The following is a 20406-nucleotide window of genomic DNA, read 5'->3' on the forward strand; positions in this document are numbered from 1 at the left end:
TCCTTGCTGGGGACAGCATGACCCACAATATGGTGGGTTCCAGGCGAGAGAACAAGAATGACGATCTATCTATTCCAAAATTAAAAAAGTCAGTGCGTTAACGGGCAAGGAGTTTTAATAAGGTTTTTAAAAGTTTATGGATCGATCCAAATTTTCACTCCTATTTTTAACAGCACTCTGTACTATTCAGAAAAAAATGAATTTCATTGTCTAATAGCAAATCACCATCTTGATCACCCTGACTTCCGTTAATCTTCGAACTGGTCGAGCGGGCGCCAATAATTCTTCCATTTGTCCCGATCGCGCGTCTGAGTCCCCAAGTGGTTCCTCCTTTTGCGTGGGGCGCGAAGAGCATCATAATTTTCTTTAAAGGACTTCGTGAAGAAATCTGACCATCGGGCCGACGGTCTACCTGTAGTGATAATATCGCGGAGAACTCAGTCGCTCACGGCTCTGGTCCAAGGGCTGTCGGTAACGCGCATCACGTGTCTGGCCCACCTTATTTTACTTTGGCAAACGCGGCGGCGTCTCTAATCATCGATCGCTGACGTAGGAGAGAACCTCGAATCCCATCCTTCACTTGCGTCAAGCGGGATACTCTTAGCATAACTCTTTCAATTGCGCGTTCAATGATGCTCACCGCGTTTTCTTTCTGCTTGCGAAATGCTAAGGCTTTCAAAGCAGGAAGTACGGTGGTGTTGAAGAGGTGACCACGGGGCCTCGTGCTCCTAGCCTTCTTCTCTACATTCTCGATGCTCTTATACGCTCCCCAAGCCGTTCGTTTCCTCCTACCAAGCACGGGGATTGGGTCGTTCTTCATAATTATTTCCCGACCTAGATAAACGTAGCTGGTGCATTCGGATATGTTCATTCCGTTGAATTTGAATGGGGCATCCGAGGCTCATCCGTTACGCATGAACGTCGTGTTTTTCAGATTTAGCTGAAGGCCACATCCACATGTTTCGTCGATTTCGCTCAGCATTCGTTCCGCTTGGCTGATGCTAGGTGTTATCAGTACGACGTCATCAGCAAAGCGCAAATGGTGTAGCTGCCGACCATTAGCCTTCACTCCCATATCGTCGTATTGCTGCTTTCACATTGCTTCTCGAGGATGGCTGTGGATATTTTAGGTGAGATTGTATCAACCTGTCGGATCTCTCTCTTCATGTCAATCATGATGATCTTGTAGAATGGTGAAATTTTCGAAGTAAACTCTCGAAGTACTATGTATTGGGTATTGTAGATATTGTATGTATGTCTATGTATTGGGTAGGGACGCCTTGGCTGTCCTAAACTTCCGTGACCGCTTCCGTCTGAGTCGAAGGCTTCTTCAAGTCGATGAATGTGAGACAGGGCGGCAACTTGTACTCTCGCGATGCCTCGATTTGTTTTGAAACAGTGTTAATGTGGTCAATCGTGCTGAATCTTTTTCGAAGCCCTGCTTGCTCGCATGGCTGCCCTTCAACAAAGACTTTTAATCCTGTTAAGAATCACTCTTGCAGGAAAAAAAAACGGTAGATGACGGAGAGTTAGCAGATTAGGTTATAGCTGCCGATATCATTTGCATCTCCCTTCTTATACAATAGCACGGCATTGTTGGTCTTGTACTTAGGAACCTTCCAAAACGACAGCTAAGGTGTAAAGTCCACAGTGTTGATAATAACTGGTGAAAGATTCTTCAGGTATTGATATCTTAACTTGTCGGGACCGGGTACTGTACGATTTCTTACCGACATGGAAGACATGTCGTACATTGGATTGATTTGTTCTGCAACAAAACCTCTTGTAACTGTTTTTCTGGTTTGACTTCTTAATGCTGTTGCTCTAAACGCAGTAAAAGCTTGCCAACTGGAGCTTCTGCATTTGGTAATCACAGATATTTCAGCCCCTTTGTCCCGACATATTAGTTTTATCGACTTTTTATGCTCTTATATGTCTCTTTGTGGGCGGTGAAACGTATCCTGTGGAGTTTCTTGTATTCTCTAATTATGGATATGGTATCAACGCTGGGCACAATATGCAATTCGCTGTAGCCAATAATGCAAAACGGTGATGCGCAAATGCTGCAACAAGATCCGTTTGAGTCCTCCAAACATTATGTCGTGAAACTGAAGAATTCGACATTTTCATAAGTAATTGTCGGCACTTTTATACCACTAGGTTGAAGAATAAGTTGAGTGGTTGAGGAGTATGTACGGTGAAAAATTCCCTTTCAGCGGGCAGAAAGCCTGCTGAAGTTGAGATTGGCGCCCTTTGTTGAGGAAGAAAAATGCTTGAAAAGACCAATTGCCTTCTGTACTTGCGCTACAAAATTTGGAATCTTGACTTTAAAAATGTATCACACACCAGCCCACTAAATTATCGTGACTGATGATTGGAAAAGAAGCTTTTTTCTTTTTTTTTTAAGTGAAAATAAGGAAATTATGGCAAACTAATCAACAGTGTTGGTCGTTCTTCTCATAGTTCCCAACAATGTCCGCCGATTATTGATCAGTTTTTCAATGCCTCCTCTTGGCATTCAATTTCGTATTTTTCCATGTTTTTCGAAGTCTTTCTCTTCTTTTTGACATTTTCATGCCTTCTTCGTTTCCTTCTATGCACAACAGAAATCACACAAGCAGTTTCATCGCCGCTGTTGCTTTGATCAATCGCAAATAACTGAAAATGTTGAAAGTTTCTAGTTGTTTAAAGTTTTCTTTCTATCAACACAATGCTCCATTTCAATGATTCGAAAAACAAAAATCTATGGAAATTAAAAAAAAAAACGGAGTACAGTCGTCATCTAAAATAAGAAAATTCTCTGTCGAATAATGTATAACATTTTGGGAGTAGTTTGTATCCATATTTTGCTTTGAAAAAAAAAACGCTTAAGGCTTGCTTCTCTTGCCCACTACTTAGCGGTAAGCGGTCATGTAGTTGCCGTCAGCAGGGTCGGTGCAACCTACAAATATATCTATATATAATATTATATACATAAACAGTTCCTGAATTTTTTATTGACTGCGCGTGGACTTCTTGAATTCCTCTTCCTGAATTATCAGTCATGTGAGATTTTTTTTCTTCTGGCTTCTCTGAGGAAGAAAGAATCCAGCGGCGAATTTGTGCTAAAACTCAGCAAATAGTTGATACCAAATCTGACGATAATCCGCGCAATTTTCTTTTTGGTCACGTGCCACATGCAAGGGCAGATGTAGCGCAGTCGGTTAGAGGTTCGGCTGTCTGTACGATCGATCGGAGTTTCGGATCAGCCCCGGTGCTGACCAAGCCTTTCATCTCTCCCGGGTCGATAAATTGGTACCAGACTTGTCTGGGAGGATAAAAACACTGACTTGATCATCGGCTGGCCCCCGCAAGTCATTTTAAAGGCTAACACGCGTTCCAGAAACCTCAACGATTGACGAATTCCAGTAAAACGCGTTGGTGCATCCCCAGTGGATTGATACGCCACTGACTTTATCCTTTATCCTGAATTATTTTAAGAGAGATTTTTTAAGAGAGGAGAACCTGCTAAGAGTGAAAGTAGTGAGAAGTGCTAAGTATTGGGATTTGTTCAGGGGAGCAGACATCAGAACCTTCCGATATCCGGGTGTTGTAAACACGGAATGCGAATACTGAATTGAGCACACAATTACAGTGCAAAGTAAATAAAATTGCGGAACACTTGAAAATCATTTTAGAGGAGTTTTTTTTAGAAATTTCTTTAGAAGATGTTCCCAAACGCTGTGCCCTATCTGCTTTCTCATAGAAACTGATCAATTAATCGTAACTCTGGAAGGTTAAAAATATCTCTAATTTGGGAAAAAAGGGGCTTTTTTAGGAGAAAAATGTGGCAAAACTAATTCGGTACGGTTGCTCTCTCAGTGAATTGACAAAAGCTCATATTTTGGAAATGCAGAGATTATTCGCTCCAATTTGGTAATGGTTGCGTTGTACTAGAGCTGAGCCTATGCAGGATTTGATGTGATTTTCGAGGAAATCAGGGTGGCCCACAGCTACTGATTTGGAAACGAAAAAAACACAGTTGCGAAATTCAGTGATTGATTATATCAGAAGCTTTCCCGGGAAAATTCTGACTCTTTTTAGCTCCATTTGATTCGAGAATGCTGGTCAGAACGTTCTTCCGGAAGACCTTCAATTGATTCAGTTAAATCTTCATTGGAAGGCATGAACAGCAAGTTCGTCAGTTGCAAATGCGAAACAGTTTTGAATTTAAGGATTGAAAACGTTTTTACAGAAGCAGAAATCTAATGGACCACGTTATGAACATGCTTGAGATGCACGCATCAAGTTTAGAGGACGAGGTTGCAGAGAGGACGAAAGAACTCATTGAGAAGAAGAAGAGCAATATCCTGCTCTACAGAATGCTTCCAAGATTTCTCCCTTTTCATTTGTTTTGCTGGTGAGAATGACTGACCATGGCACAGTTTCCAGGCAGGTGGCCGAGAAACTCAAACTTGGTCAAAACGTCGAGCCGGAAACCTATGAAAGTGTGAGTGTTTTTTTCTGATGTCGTATCCTTCACAACAATTGCAGGCAAAGGCACACCATTGCAGGTTTTTTTGAGTTTGCATTTACTAATGAACTGCGTTCGTTATGCGTATGAGTTCAGGTAGTAAATCTTCTCAATAATCTTTACACGATCTTCGATAATTGATGAACACGACGTCTACAAGGCTAGTTGTCAAAATGGAGTGAATGCTGGCTTTTCCGTGATTCCATCACCGATGACATTAAGGTCGAAACAATAGGCGATGCCTACCTATGTGTAAGCGGATTGCCGAATCGAAATGGTCGCGATCATGTGAAGGAAATCAACAGTATGTCGTTGGGTTTTATGAGGAGTCTTGTGGGGTTCCGAATCCCTCATCTACCAGGGGAGAACCTGAACCTGAGAGTTGGATTCCACACAAGTCCGTCAATCTTATCATCTCCCTTGCATTATTACTAGATTCGTGAATCATTTTTGTCGGCGATGATAGGAAAGTGTAGTCAGAGCGAAGCTACGGAGAGACTGGATTTTGTTGTTCCTCAATGATATTTTCTTCTGTGAAATAAGATGAATCAGGAAGTTAGGTATTAATACCTCGATGAGACTTTCAAGCAAATCCTCTTCATGCGGGTTTATTTGTGCGCTGTGATTATGTGCATGCACTATAAATATCAACTTTTAATCAAAGAACAGCACTTGGTGCGCTTTATCTGCTGGCTTTCTTCCACTTCTGATTCTCACTTTCACAGTGAGGAAGCAAAGCACATCTTACGTATGTGAGAAGAGGTATTAGGAGAATCGGAGATTTCTTATTCTTATCCAACGACTTGACTCTTCGAACCCCAAGAACTGACAAAACGAAGCTGCGTAAGGCGGATTTCGTTACTCATACGGATGTGAAGAGTTGCTTTGTCAAATGTTTTTGCCACGAATCAGCTTTGCTTTATTAGACGGTTTCATTTCAATAATCCTCTGGGTATGGACCGTTACCTCCAAAACTGAGGTTTCCGTTCCTGTACTTGTGGGAGGTGTTTCTTATTCTCGCTGCTCTTCTTGAAAACTACCGAACTTTACTTTAAATTACTTTTGTGAACATTCTTTTCTGAAGTACATAGTTAGCCGACAAAGCAAAGAATGAAATCTGTTTTTTTACAGTAAGATGAATGGTTTTCATCATTGAGCGATAAAAAATAGAGCGATAAAAAAGGAGCGACTGATGGCAAAAGTAAGCACTAAGATACGGCGATGTCCACGGTGAACCCATCTCTTGAATTTTGTGCTCGGATTTAAATGACATTTTCTCACCATTTATTTATTTATTTATTCACATACACCAAAAAAAGAAAAAGGAAACACATCTGTCTATGTCAAAACACTCAAGGAGGAATCGGCAAACTCATTGTTAGCGGGGCCTGGCGCAGTCTTTTTCGTGGCGGATACGCGCTAGACATGTCGTTCTCCTACTCCGGAAGGTGAAGAATCCTCTCATGCCATCTACTCTCCCACTCCAGAACGCCTAACATCGGTCTATTCATCTACATGTTAGGATTTGGACGACCAACTCAGCCCCAGAAAGAGCACGTTGGGATCAAAGCGAATCTGATCAGGGATCTTTAACAAAGAGGGTTCAGCAACTTTCGTAATCCTCAAACGGCTAACCACCACAATCTAGACAAGACCAAACCAGCTGCGGAATATCGCAATGAACTAAACTGTCAAAAGCACTGCCACTGCTGGAGGAGAGATCAATCAAGGATCGATCTCTCCTCCATTAGTAGCAGTGCTTGTCTCAAAATCCATCGAAAAGTTCCCAACGGACGCTGCCTTTAGGTACCTGTTCCTTTTTATTGTTTAGACAGGATTGGATGATATTGATGGGCATATTCATTAATTTGAAAACACCTATAGGTATGCCTATGGGTGTGTGGTATGAAAAAACTGGAGAGAAGAGAGTTTGTTAGAATTTCGCCTGGGTTTTATACAATAAAGTTGGTTCTTTCTGGCACGTTGTGTGAAGGGTTGACAGTTCAAAAGGTGAAAAATCCTCACGCGAGATCCGCGAAGCCCAGAACCCTATAGTAGAACAACGCTCACCAGTGTTTGGGTGACCAACTTATCCCAGAACGGAGGAAGGAACTCTGAGCGAACGGATGGGAGACCCCAAGCGGAAGGGCTGGTCAACTTTGCACCCTTGGCTTATAGTTTGGACAAATGATTGTACTCTCAAATAAAGCTATCATAAAGAACCAGAGGCCAGTTTAAGCCCTATTCTTTTTATTCTATAGCAAGAACAGTAGAAATCCCCTCAGATGTTCCTAGCGTTGTCGTCAGCATACCGATTCTGGAATGGGGATTTTTTCATCAGCACCATTCGTCAAAATTAAAATATGGACTTTTTCAGGTGAAATCACATAATGAACGACCACGAACTTGGTTGTATACAATCTCATTCGCGTTTCCTCTATATTTCCAACGCAACATTGGTAACAAGTAATGTTTAGGGTCTGTGGTGGCTGGCGTTGTGGGTCTTTCAATGCCCAGATACTGTTTATTTGGAGACACTGTGAACACCGCGAGTCGCATGGAAAGCAGTGGAAAGCGTTCGTTCAAGATTTTCCTCACATTTTCCTCAGAGCTCCAGTTCATGTGTTTTTCGGGAGTAGTACAGAAATACAGAGGGTTCAGAAAAGTAGTATGATAAAGAATTTGTTGACATTAACGAGTTGCAAACAGCTAGGGTAAGGTATCTTTCTTCGCGACTCAACTGTTCATTTGTGTGTGAACAGTAAAGTGAAATGACTGAAGAATCTCAAAGTTCTCACAGTTTTTTGATCTTAGTCGTGGGAAAACGATAGCGAGGAAAAACTGACAGTTTTTTCTCTGACTCTGATACCCTACATATGTGCAGAAGAAGAATTGAAGAATTTTGCATTTAGCTGGAATGATACACATTTCCTCAGATGCGAACAACTTGCTTCATGAAGTTGGAGGATACGTAACAGAACCCAGAGGAGAGGTCTTCATTAAGGGAAGAAGACTGTGACTGATTGTTTCATGATATGTGCTTTGCGCTTAAATTCTCATAAGAATTTGTTTCAGGGGAAGGGCGTGATGGAAACGTTTTGGCTCCTTGGTCCCACAGATGGAACTCATCAACTTAAATTCAACCGCAAAAGACTATCGCAGGCGATTTTCAAGATCAAGGCAATATCAGATCAATTAAAACTGTCTTAGCTAACCTCTTTCGATCGCTGAGTAGCTGTTACTCGCGATTAAAAATGTTGCTTATCAATGTTTTTCTCTCTGATGTGTTCATACCAATTTCTCTAAACTTCATTAGAGTTGTAATTTTATGATCAGAATATGTAATGCGTTTGCTCCCCGGGTTTCTTCTTTCCCTGACGGCATAGAAAGGCGTTGGTCGTTTGGTGCTGTTGTCATTCCGTCGAAACCCGTACGCTGTTTCTATGGACTCACGTGAAAGAAGTGAAAGAATGTGTTGCTCTCCGTTGTTGCAGAGCACCGTCATAAAAAATTCATTATATGCCGAGCGATGCCGTAACTAATCCGTATCAAGAACCGCTGATGGACACATGTACATACTGTTGTGATTCTCGTAGTGCATCTGCGCAAATAGGAATCACTTCAAATTCGTCTCGAACCTCTGCTTTTACGTAACCACTACATGAAGTTTTTAGAAAACAAAAGCGCACCCTATCCGAGGATGATAACTTCTTCTAATCTTCATTAATGGAAGGTTCCATCCAGTCGTAATGGTGATTTGGCACAAGCTGTCAAGAGAGTTCATTTGTTAACTAGAACACATAGGAAAGGGAAGGTAGAACGATTTCCTGCACGCTCTTCAGTTTGCGATCGATTAGCGTTCTGAAAACTTTGAGTGTGACTCGATCATGATGAACGTGCACAAATTCATCCGATAAAGTACATTTTAGACCAAAGTGTTCCTATGCCTGTAATACTGAGCAGCTTATTTGAAAATAAAAGCGAACTGAACAATCTCCTTTGATAATTAAATTTTGATAGTTACTGAATACTTACGAAGCCACACTAACCCATGTTATTATCGCCTGTACTGTAGGTTTCGTTTCGACACATTCTGTGCAGATCTTCACCAGATTAACAATTCCTTAATTTTAACATCTCTTATGTAGTTCCTTTGACTGGTCTCTGCATTTTGCGTAGGCGCCAAAGGAAGATCCTCATTAACAGCTATACATGTCCCCTGGGCTTCGAATGTCCGGGCCTCAACTGAGATAGCCTTTTTCTCTGTGATCTGATCGATGACAAATTCTGTGTCCAACCCTCCTTCAAACAGTAATTTGCAGAAGTTTTCGTCGACTTCTTGGCAGGTCAAGGGTATCATGTTCCGACATAATTACTGCTTAGAAAACCTTCGAATGAAGTAGCCTCTCATCGGGTTACGGTAGGTGCGAATCGAAGGACTGCTGGTGTGAACAAAATTCGATAATTGTTGCGCGGCCTTCGAAATGTGCTGTCATCAGCGAAACCAACCGGAAGCCTGACAAATTGGTATACTGTAGCAGAGTCCCTTCACGAGTGCGGACCGTGAGGCGATAGCGCCCCGCTGACTGCATCAATTTGCACATCACAATCGAAACCTGACCGAGTTATGGTAATTATCACACGGCGGCAATATGTGCACGGTTGACCTTTTGAAATCGAACACCACAATAATGAAGCGTCTTTGTCGGAAAGGAGGTGTAGACCCCTTTGGAACGAAGGTATTTGAAGCTAAGTGAACGCTCATTGTGGAAGCGCACAGTCCAATGTATGCATCGTTCACTGATCCAGGCGGTTCTACAAATCCATGCCTCGAGATATTTCTGCTGTTGCAATGGATCACCAAGAGCTCTGACTTTTTTTTTTATGAATTCAGAATTTCTAACGGTCTTCTCTTGTTGCTTCTGTTTTTCGTACTAAGATAAATTAACGTCTTTCTGGATGAAACACCAAACCTGAGCGACACCTTCATCAGGTCTGTTCGAGTCGTTGCAGAAAACAGAGTGACTCCAACGACGTTCAGCACATGCTATTTCACCGCCCGAACAGGTTGTGCTTTCTCTTCTTGCTTCACATCGAACAAAAGAATAGCATTTATGACATAAAAAAGCTGCTGTTATTTGCCTATGTCCTTTCCATTTCAAATGATGAGAGTAGTACTACGATACTAGCTTCGGAATCAACTTCCGACTTCTTCCGGCTATCCGCTGCAAGAGACACCAGAGCAATGTTGGTAAATAATCACCATGATGAAGAAGAAGGTGAACTCAAGAGTTCTTCTTAAGTGGCGAGAACTCACAGTATGTAGCATCCATAACGAGGCTAAAGTTCTGGATGCACATTGCTTCTTTCGGTGCGACTCTTGAATGTTAGACACACCTTTAAATTTCTGCAATTCTCCGCTTAAAGTTTAACCTGCATTTAATACGAATTTAAGATTGCATGGACAAGATCAGGTCACCATTTGTAACCTTACAAAATTCTAACATTCGCTATAGGTTAACACTAACACCAAATGACTTCTAAGTGTTCTTGTGGGAGATTATAATTCTGTGTAAATCAGTAAAACTCCTACTAGTACAACATGCTGCTTCAGTAGCTGATCGATAAGACAGAGCCCATCGTTAACACTTCAAACACGTCAAAAGCAATTTTTACCGATCTCTTCAAAGGGCTCAACCGCAATCGAAACAACATTTTAAGAATGTCTAGACCGTTGTGTTGAACGATTTATTATCTTCCCTCAAAATTCTGAACATTCAAAAACTCATCGTTTACAAAAATCTCTGCAATAAATTTTTACATTACTACAAAAACACTTGTTTTAGAAGTCATATCTCTAGAAGAGTTTTTGTTGCTTGCTTGCAATTGTGAAAAGTGATCTATATCGGTCCTTAGTTTCCGTTCCGGTCTCTTGCGAGAACCAAAGGTCGCTACTCGCTACAGTAACCATCGTTATTGAGCGCAGAACAGAACAGGCTGGTTATAAAGTGGCCGTGGGTCGTTGAGGTAAATTTCGCATTAGTCTGTGGAGACGTTTGTCTGAACTCATTTAGCGGAAAAAATTAGTTTCTGGGAAGTCGGCTTCGCTTTTGACTCCATGGGAATGGCATCGAATGGAAACATTTAATCCAATAGAGCGGAGCACTTCACGCCGTCACAATATTTCTTACTTCGTTTCCTGAGTTAATCAGTTTGTAACTGGATCTTCTAGAAGCTAGTCGGTGGTGTTGGTCGTAAAATTTTGAGGATTGTAAGCGATCGAATCTTTCCACACTATAGAACAAAACTCCAACCCTACTTTTCGATCAATAATGTAGCTGCCTGACCAAATGTTCGCCTTAGATCGGAGAGGCTTAATAGTGGTGACTCAAGCGGCGAATGATTAGGATATTCCATTTTCTCTAATTAACGTAGAGGCTGCGTGCACAGCACAGTCTTGTGCATTTCACAGCAAAGCAACAGGGGAACTGTTTCATTTGGGGATGCGAAATTCTATTCTTCCGTTTCGCATGAACTGTGTTCGAAAAACAAACCGGGAACCTTCTTTGAAGCCAGGCAGAAAGCAAGAGTCTTTTTTTTTCGAATTTCTGTTCCATAGTAACGAGAATCCTGTGTCCACTGTAAACTGGCTGTCTGAAATCCGGTCCCAGAGTATTCGTTGCGCGCAGTCGATTTCTGAAAAAAGTTCTTCTCCGTTCTTCGTCTTCGTTTATGTGAAGCAAGTTGTTCAAAACCCAGGAACCATAAAACGTCGTAGAGTTCGGGGTTCGGTGCGTCCTGGATGCATAATTATCCGAAAAAGTTCATTTCCGTCGCACTTCGCTGTAGTTGCTCTCTCTCATGAAAGTGCTGTTAGCCAGAGGTCTGCAGGCTACATACGAAGTAACGTACGTCATTCGCTGGCTGTTGTGTCTCTGCACTGAATTTCTCAGTGAAGCTTCGTCTTTTCTGGAATTCTACTCTGATCTGAACTCCTTGTGTTCCGGCTGCGTGGAGTTTTTGAGGATTATTGGTGATATCTCTGTCTTTTCTTTCTCTTTTCTTCACCCTAAGATTCTGTGATCTAGCACTTCTTCTTTTACTAATAGACACAGCCGCTAGGAGTAATTTTATGTTTAACGATTCTTCATAAACTCTGAATTTCGATATGAGATGGATCTGTTAATTAGAGACCACACGCATATCCTTTTTCCTACTGTTCCAGTGGAATAATTTTGCTTTAGCTTCTATAACCCCTACCTCGATTTGTAATGTTCCTCCTTTTAGCAACTCTTTCAGGATTAACACAAAAAACGTTCTTTTTCTTTGTTTTTTAAGAAAAAAAACTATGGGTATTCTTTAGTACTATCTCGTTTTGTATTCAGTTCGGTTTGACAGCTATAAGGATTGTGACTGCTTGATTTAGAAGGAAATCACTCTTTTAAGAGTCATAGTTTACATTTCTCCTTGTGCTGTCTGATTTCCTTTCTACAATCCTCCCCTGTGTTTCTCTTTATCCTGAAAACGCGTAAGCCAGTGCTTTACTCTATTTTTCCAACAGATCAAATCTCTTTGCGTGGATATGCCATCCCTGAAACCGAAAAGCTGAGGCAGGGCATCCTTTTGAACGTACGGGAGCTCATCCTCATATCTACCTAGAACACTGCATCGTTCGAAGGTTACGGTAGTAGTGACCTTTAGTAACCTCGTTTATTGGCTGAAATGTAACGTGGGGAGCGTAGAAACAGAAGGATTTTAACATTACGCCTTTTTCGGATTTTAATTTTATTTCGGACTGCACTTCTTCAACCTTTCTTTTAACACAAATGAATAAGAAGGGAAACGTTTTCCTACAGAGGCTTTTGGTAAAAGTGTTGCTTCTTTACGATTTGTTTATAGCTTTAGAAGATCATGACAGTAGTTGCATCGCTTTTTATTGGAAAAAAAAACAAGTGTTTAAAGGACTTGGATCATTTGCTAATTTACTCCCTGTTATCCTCGCTATATGTAGCAATTCTAAAGCGTCTTGTGCGCCAATTGTAAAGAATTCCAACAGATCTGTGTAGCTCTGAGACAATCAGTAGTTTCGGCCAGAATTCCGGGCAATTTTTGTTCACATGAGCATGAAGGCTCCAGAATATGCAGTGAATAATCTTCTTGTCTATTTTGTGCATTTTATTCACAGAGCGCGTTGATCAATATCAGGGAAAAGCAGCTTTCTTTCATGCTATATTTTCGAAAGATGGCACATTTTCAGCTAAAATGTCTATAATATTGACTTCTTTTGCCGCTTTCTTCGGCAGTTCATATTGTCGAAACCTAGCCTTTGCTATCTGGGCAGATTTTAGAAACTTCGAAAATAATTCTGTCTGATAAATGTCTTGTTTTCAAAAACGGGATTTTGCACAGCCAGAGAATTCTCAAACTCCAATTGTATTTTGTTTTGTATTCCAGTCTGCCCTTAAGGAATAGCATCCCCTCCAATATGTAGTTTGCAACCATATTAGTGGTGTGAGAATCCTTCATTCTCCACAAAACTGGGTTTTACTTTTACTTGGATACAAGTCTTAGTTGTTATGTTCATGTGTAGATTCGTTATTGTTAAATCTTAAGAAGAATTGGCGTGGGTTCTCACTTTCTGGGCGGAAGAAATTATGTGTCCATAAAAGAAAGAGTATTACATTTCTCTGCTTGTTCTCATTTTTTCCTGTGTGCTTCAGGATTCACAATAAGAGAAGAGATGGGAACGACTTTAAAGTATTTGATTCAGACGTTGCTTTCTTCTTGCATTAGCTATTTGTGATCTGGATTTCTCAGATGCCAGGATCAGGATGGGGTCTTTTGAAGCTTTGCGCTCATCACCATTGAAGAGCAAATGATCAGCACGTCGGGCAAGTATGCAGAGGGTTTTCGATCGCATAGCTAAACAAACACATTCAAGGATGTTCTTGTTCTCGGAAGCGCGCGCATGGAAATCCAACCCATTTGCTTCGATCCCCAATGTATTGCTTCGAATCGTTATAATGGTTTTGGTTTTTTCGTTGGCGGTAGAGGGTATGTCATGAAAAATGCACTTAGTCGGTCTTGGGCACAACGTAAACTTCGTCTGGTCTCTTCTCTTCGTAGACAAATAATCTTGAAATATTAAAGTTGAGGAACTGCTCTGAAAGTGTATGAATATCACAGTAATAAAAGCAGGAAAAGTGGGAGTTGAAGCCCTTCCCTTTGCTCTGACAATTTCGTTAACTCGTTGCTTTTTTGTTGACTCCGACGGCAACCTTTTTCGAGTGAGTTTGTTACTACATTTATTCTAAGTCTTGTGTTCTTAAACGTATCAACAATATTTGAACTCTGACGATTTTAGTTTCCCTGTTAGTGTATTTCACCGACCTATCGTAAATCACCCTAATATCCATGTACCTAAAACCAAGGCAGCGGCTTGTTTGAACTTTGGACCTCTCCGGACTGGAAGGACGAGAAAGAGACACTCCAAATGAACACTTTGTTGGAAAGTTGATATAGATGTGCACAGTAGCATTCATGGGCTACTTCGAGATCTAGTGAGAGTAAAATTTTCTTTTGCCCTCTCACTCCATACGTCATCTCTTTTTTCCATCTCAGAGATGGGAGAAGCCAGAAGGAGGATGGGCGGAGCCGTGCCTCGCGGTCGCTGAGCCTGGCACTTCGCCTCAGGCTAAACTCACGGCTCGCAACACCTCACTCATGCACAGTTACGGTATCCTAAGACTGCTAGTTCTGTTGATCGTTGCCGTCTGCGTATTTGCAGGTTTGTTTACTCTCATCCAACTGTCATCATTAGTTATGAAGAGTGAAAAATGTTTGGAAAACGCTTGCAAGAAAAGAATTGTCTGCAAAAAAAAGAATTCGCAAACTACCATATTTGCAATCTCCAACCCTTGTTGCTCGCGAAAACTGGAAGCTGGTTCAAAAGACGCAGAGCTGAAGGAAGGAATAGGCTTCTCAGTACTGTTTACGATTGTTTACCAGAAATTCACTCATATTACGCAGAAGAGGAGGTGATCATTATGTAGCAGCCTCAACCAACTTTACGATAATTATGAAAATTATACAGTGCGTAGAACCCGCTGGTTTGTTTGTTTGTTGTCACATCCCAGTATGCAATTATAGCTTTCAGAAATGGGCAATCACAGATTTTTCTTTTTTAAACAGAAAAAAAACATTACAGAAGTGATGTATTCAAATCTGCCTTTATTTGAACTGCTTTAGACATCGTAAAATGAAAGATTTTAGCTCAGCTTAGCATGTCCCCAGATATTCTTGACTTACTGGCTTTATTAAGTAAGTAAAAATCATATTTTTAGATTGTTGATGTACTCATATGGCTATTCAAAAAATGACTCAAAAGCTTAAGCTTAAATATATTTAAATATATTCAAATATGGTGTAAATATCCACACCTATGTATTTGCTCTCACATTCGGCTAAAACCACGAGCAGGAATGAACTGGAATGATGACGCACATAGAGTTGCTTCTTCTTATTGCGGGAGATCCCACCAAAACCTTCCTTTATCCCATATCGTGTAGCAAATGCGAAATTCCGAGAGGGTGTTGAATTTTTTTTTCAGGAAGGTTGTAACACTTCACTGCGGAAGAGGGTCGTTATTTCTCGTCTCAGTTTCCGCAGGAAGTTTTTTTTAACATAGGGATTTTGATAACATTTAGATGTGGTCAGATGATTGCAGAGGGGTATTGGTGAGTTTCAAGGTAGCTGATATGAAAAGATATTTTTTCCACCTTCATTCACGGATCGCTGAAGGTTGTTAGCAAAAACATGATTAGAAAGCGTATTAATATTAGGGGCTCATCACGCTGAAAATGTTGATACATTCTCTTCAAAGAGGATGAAAAAGCAAATTTTCTTTTAAGGGGATCCATTGGAACCGTGAGAAGCGTTTTATTTTTTTTCGTAGACTGGAAAAAGGCAACAAAGAACGAATGCTTTTTTTTTGGAATAATACATAGTGCAGGCGTTGATAGGTCACTTATGTAAGAGTTAAACTGCTCCGACAAAGAAACGAGAAAAATTCAAATTCAAGTTGTTGGTCATCCTGAATTTCTCGCAGTTTCCTTCTTCAAGAAAGATCTTTTTCTAAGCTTTCTTTTCAGCAAAATGAACTACTCTTATTTTTTCCAGATATAGACGAAGTCGCCAGCGAACCCGAATACTTCGTTTCTTGTGAGTACCTCCACAGTTTTTTTTTGCAAATGGATAGATATCTGTCTATCTATGTGTATCTATCTATTTTTTCGTAACTCTTAAAATCATTTCATTCATTGGGCACTCCAAGCAGTGGGATTCTATTGTCACCAACTCAATTTTCCTGCTGCTGTCCACTTATGAGCATTCGGGAATTTTGTTGCGAGTTTAAAAAGTGCAAAAAAATGTCCCATGAAAGAAAAAAAAACTATGAAAGGTGTCTGAGCGTTTCGCCACCGCAAACATGCAAAATGCTCGAAAAGAAAAAAGAAATTCCTCATTCAACAACACCCTTCCCGTCTAATCCTTTGTACACAGAAGTGTTGCTTACAAGATCTTGTTAACAAAAGTGAAGTAGGATAGTGCAGAAACTAGACAAAGGTTGGGAGCACGCAGGTGTTGTATCACAGTTGTCCTTGCAAAGGACATACCCGTGTTCCTACCTCTTTTCATCAGATGTTCTCACTTCCCAAAAGAACGTGAGAGCGTTGAAATGATTGTTCATTCCACAGTATTCTTATTCGTTAGTTTGGGAAAACGCAAATTCAACAAAACGAATAGCAGTGCTTTGTTTTTCACACGTTTCAAAGAACTTGCAAGTGCAAAGTTCACATATTTATATGAGTGTGGCGGAACCCTTCATTTCAAATTTCGGCGCATCGCGAAGGATCTGAATGCATTTCTTCAAGAAAACAACACAACAGCAGAATGCGTAGCAATTTTTCATTTTTGAGGGAAGGAATCAATTTTTTCTGCTGCATCTTCTTTTTTAAGTGAGGGTGAAAACATTGCCAAAATTGAAAATGCTTCTATTTGCTGAGAATGATTTCAACGGGGTATTACGGTAACGGAAGTTAAAAACCATAGGCCACTACATCTAGTTCTATAGTTCTTGGCTTCCTTCCCTTTGCTTTCCTTCCCTCCGTGCTACACCACCGGTTCCAGAGAACAGATCACTTTATCGTTGTAGCGAGTATGAGATTATCAAAAGTGTTTATCAGATTTCCAGATTTCAGTAGGTGATGTGGAATCTTGTGAAAGTTGTGAGTTTCCGAAATAAGAGAACACACACCCATTTATCTTATTTGACTTGACCCGCAGACCTTTAAAATTCATGGTTTTTTTAATTGCACATCAAATTCCTTACTGGCATAGATCTCATACGCCACTGTTCTTCATACTGAATCCCATATCTCCTCAACTGTGCTTGTTTAGAAATTTAAACTTGATTTTGCAAAAGAGAATGTGATCAAAGTACGAAATTCGGAATATCCTCTTTGACGATTCTTCACAATTACTAGAAATTTCTATTCGATGTAATACTGCACGGTACTGTTTTAGACCTGAAGAAAGCCGTTCCGCAAGGTCCGCTACGATTTGGGAAGCGACGCGATGGTCCCACTGGTCCGCTTCGATTTGGCAAAAGATCGTCATTGGACTTCCAGCCGATGGCAACCCAACAACCGTATTATTTCCTCGTGTAGATAGCCGACGACTTCTTTTTACGGATTCAAATGCGTTCACAACGTCGGTCATTTGTCACCCTTCGACTCATTCTGTCACCTCTGTTTCACACGAGCACAGTCGATATGGCGTCGTTGTCAAGTATTTGTCGTAAAATAAATTATATCCGGTAATTGTCAACTAAATATTGGGTGTATTTCTTCAAATGTTTTTGAGGTTGGTTGGAAATCAGTCAAACAATATCGGTGCACTTATTATTTTTAGTATATACGTATTGTTGTTTTTTGTGTATGGTTGTGGACGTGGTAGCGGTCTACACGTATATGTGAAGGTTCGAATTGATCGCGATAGTGAAACTCCCCATCAAATCGGATCACTTAGCTCGGAAGATAAGGGGGACCGGTGCCGTTCGTAATTCATGGGATTCTGCAACTTCTTATCTTACTGGCTCCAGACAATCATAATGGTCAATTCCCAAGAAGAAGACTCGATTCCATCTGGCGATCCAGATAACAGTCAGTACAGTGTTGAGTGTTGTTGTGTTTTTCTCAAACTTTACCGAGTTTCTAATCAGCGAGTCATAGCTGCATAAAATAACTATTCCTTTTTATCATGCGCAAATCATGAAAGTGTGAGGGATGGAGAGCTTGGCCTTATTTAACGGCTTTGGATGGGTTCGACTTCAATTTGAACCATAGCGGCTCGTATGCAGCCTATGCAATGACTTGTTGAGGAGGATCCCGTGTCAAGTCGGTGTACTCATCCTCGTATACCAATTTATCGTAATCGCAAGGGTGAAAGACTTGATTGGTCTGGCCAGTTCTGAACCATCGACAGTGCAGACTCCAAGGAGACCTTTCACCATTGTGCTGAACCCGCCATAACGTCAATCAGATGTTGAAATAATGTTCCTCCAAATCACCATCTGCTAGCACCCATTTGTTTTCACTTGTCGGAAAATTCATCGTGACTGAATACCTCAGAAACTGACATTAGCAAAATCGTGGATGGTTCTGGACTAGTATATATTAATGTGGATTTGAGTGAGTTATTACGGACATGAAGCTATGCTGATGAAATTTGATTAAACTCTGTAAGTAATACACAGTAGGTTTGTCTAACGCAACGCTTATATTCTATGTTCACGTGCAATTTCTGCTTCAGGAGCGGCAGTGAGAAAAAATAGGTTTCCAGAAAGTGGAACAAAAAGCATCTTTGATTTGTTTCCTGTCATCTATATTCAGCCTTCAAAAGTTACTTTCCGATATGCTCTCATTTTCTCCTTCTCGAAATAATCGTCACTTCCAGTTCAATCCACCGTCGTCAACGTTTTTCAAGAAGTGCAATGATTACGGAAGGTGGGCATCGAAATTGTACCTGCCGTCATTCAAGATTTCATGTGACTATGGTGATATTGCAAAGAAAATAGTTGACCTGTGTGAAATTCCTATCGAGTGTGAGGAAACTGAGGTATTCTTGCTGATTCGCCAAACCACCTATTCTCTTTCTAGCTTTCCAGCTCTCACAACAAAACGGGTAATGGAAGAATACCTGAATTTCACTTGAGTTGTGAGACGTTTCCAGAAAGAGACGGTAAGCGCAGGATGCGTAAATCGGGGCAGTGAAATATTCAGGCAGAAGAATGGTTTGCACAGTGAAAATGACAAGAATTTCGCCCAAAACTGGATTAGCAATCCTGGAAAGCACGTTGACTGATCTTCAAATGTGCTTTAGAACATATGAGACCTGGTGAGACATCGAAGGAGTCTGAGCGGCGCAGAGCTGAGGTCAGTGCAGCTGAATTCGCATTCTTCCCTTAGACTACTGCAACATGAATCATCTCGTTTCCCTTTACTTTCGTGATCCTGTAGAAAATTTTGAGGGATAAATAGTAAGTGGTGTTAATCAATGCGCTTGGGATGCGCCACCGCGTGGAAGCCAGAATGGAAATTCCTTCGTTTGAACTTGAGAAAATCTCCTTTCTCTGTTAGTGTGTCTGTGATATTTTGAGTTTGCGCCCGTTGGTGAGTAACTCTCAACGATGGGAGAAAACTCGTTGGGAATCTTCGCACGCTACGTTGCTTTATCTCTGTCACACGCCGCATTATTCCCTAATGAGTAGCATGAACTGTTAGCGGCGATTAATGAGTACCACGCGGATAAATCCATGTGCAGAATATCAATTAATTCATCAACTTAAAAAGGACAGTGTTTTTTTAAACGAATTCGATTGTGGAAGGAGAATTGCACTTTCTCGTTGGCAAAAATTCTTTGCAATCAAGTTACGAGCACGAGTATTTTTCTTACCGCTCCTCTTCTTCTGCCACGAGTTTTCTTTCTCAAAAATGTAGATATACTTAAATTTTTATCTTAAATGAGTTTAAGAATAAACATGCGGAAAAATCTTGTCACTTTTTTTTAATTTTTGGAAATATTGCGAGAAGTATAAGAAAGAATTACAAGGCGCTTATAGTTAAATCTAGTTAAGAACCTTGAACTCCTTCAAATTCATTTCAAAATCGTAGAGGTTTGTAGTTTGTTTTTTTTTGGTATTCACTCTAAGCATTGATTTTTCGTGGCCAATCGATGTGCCGAGTAAGTGGGTTATTGTCGAAGAGAAATCTAGTACTAAATTATCGACGTATATGTTGAGCGTTTTTTTGGCTTTTGGCGGTATTAATGCATATTAATCCGGTATTAATTTGGCACAACTACTGTAACATTACTCAGGCTCAGAGGAGGAATGAATATCTGGACGTGGCGACGCTTCCTCGAAATTTTAAATGCGCAAAGGCTCCGCAGTTCAAATCTCTCCCATATTGAAACATGAAAGGATAAATTTGTACATGTGCAAAAATTCAATTCTCTCCAAGTTTTATTAATTTCTATAGTATAATTTGAAACGAATAGATGAGTAATATTTTCTCTGGAATTTCTTCTTCACTGTCAGGAGATTTCAGTTCCGATACAAAATATTATATGAGTGTGACGTATGTGGAAGCATTCTTGGAACAACGCAAAAATAAAAGTGCAACGTCATAGTATCAGCACTTCTTGTCATTCAAATATCATGATGACCGAGGAATGAAAATTAAGCGAGAGATCCATCGAGGCATAGCAACTTGAAGTCTGGTGCGGCCGCTTCTGCAACTGCACTAGACTTCAGATAATTGTTATGCGAACTACGT

The 20406-nt window shown here is 40.6% G+C and overlaps 4 protein-coding genes across 6 annotated transcripts; 2 read left to right on the top strand and 2 right to left on the bottom strand.

The window, feature by feature from the left end:
• Positions 1-499: 499 nt before the first annotated feature.
• On the bottom strand, positions 500-1075 carry RB195_010199 (uncharacterized protein; the record flags this gene model as incomplete). The annotated part of the gene is made up of 2 exons (XM_064191083.1): positions 500-834; positions 913-1075. 2 exons carry the CDS (start codon positions 1073-1075, stop codon positions 500-502), a joined length of 498 nt encoding a protein of 165 aa, XP_064048666.1.
• Positions 1076-4164: 3089 nt separating this feature from the next.
• Positions 4165-7723, top strand: RB195_010200 (uncharacterized protein; the record flags this gene model as incomplete). 3 transcript variants are annotated; one of them, XM_064191086.1, is made up of 7 exons in its annotated part: positions 4165-4175; positions 4235-4399; positions 4432-4489; positions 4736-4910; positions 6991-7089; positions 7426-7505; positions 7577-7723. In XM_064191086.1, the coding sequence occupies 7 exons, from the start codon at positions 4165-4167 to the stop codon at positions 7721-7723; spliced, it is 735 nt and encodes a 244-aa protein (XP_064048667.1). The 3 variants fall into 3 exon arrangements, with proteins under 3 accessions (XP_064048667.1, XP_064048668.1, XP_064048669.1); XM_064191085.1 differs by having other exon boundaries at positions 4736-4817; XM_064191084.1 differs by lacking the exons at positions 4165-4175; positions 4235-4399 and having other exon boundaries at positions 4406-4489.
• A 28-nt stretch (positions 7724-7751) lies between these two features.
• Positions 7752-8018, bottom strand: RB195_010201 (uncharacterized protein; the record flags this gene model as incomplete). The annotated part of the gene is made up of 1 exon (XM_064191087.1): positions 7752-8018. The coding sequence occupies one exon, from the start codon at positions 8016-8018 to the stop codon at positions 7752-7754; it is 267 nt and encodes an 88-aa protein (XP_064048670.1).
• Positions 8019-13686: 5668 nt separating this feature from the next.
• On the top strand, positions 13687-17238 carry RB195_010202 (uncharacterized protein; the record flags this gene model as incomplete). The annotated part of the gene is made up of 4 exons (XM_064191088.1): positions 13687-13800; positions 14135-14300; positions 15692-15733; positions 17096-17238. The coding sequence occupies 4 exons, from the start codon at positions 13687-13689 to the stop codon at positions 17236-17238; spliced, it is 465 nt and encodes a 154-aa protein (XP_064048671.1).
• Positions 17239-20406: the final 3168 nt, after the last annotated feature.

The sequence above is a fragment of the Necator americanus genome, chromosome III (assembly GCF_031761385.1).
Source record: "Necator americanus strain Aroian chromosome III, whole genome shotgun sequence".
In the NCBI taxonomy this organism is placed as follows: domain Eukaryota; kingdom Metazoa; phylum Nematoda; class Chromadorea; order Rhabditida; family Ancylostomatidae; genus Necator; species Necator americanus.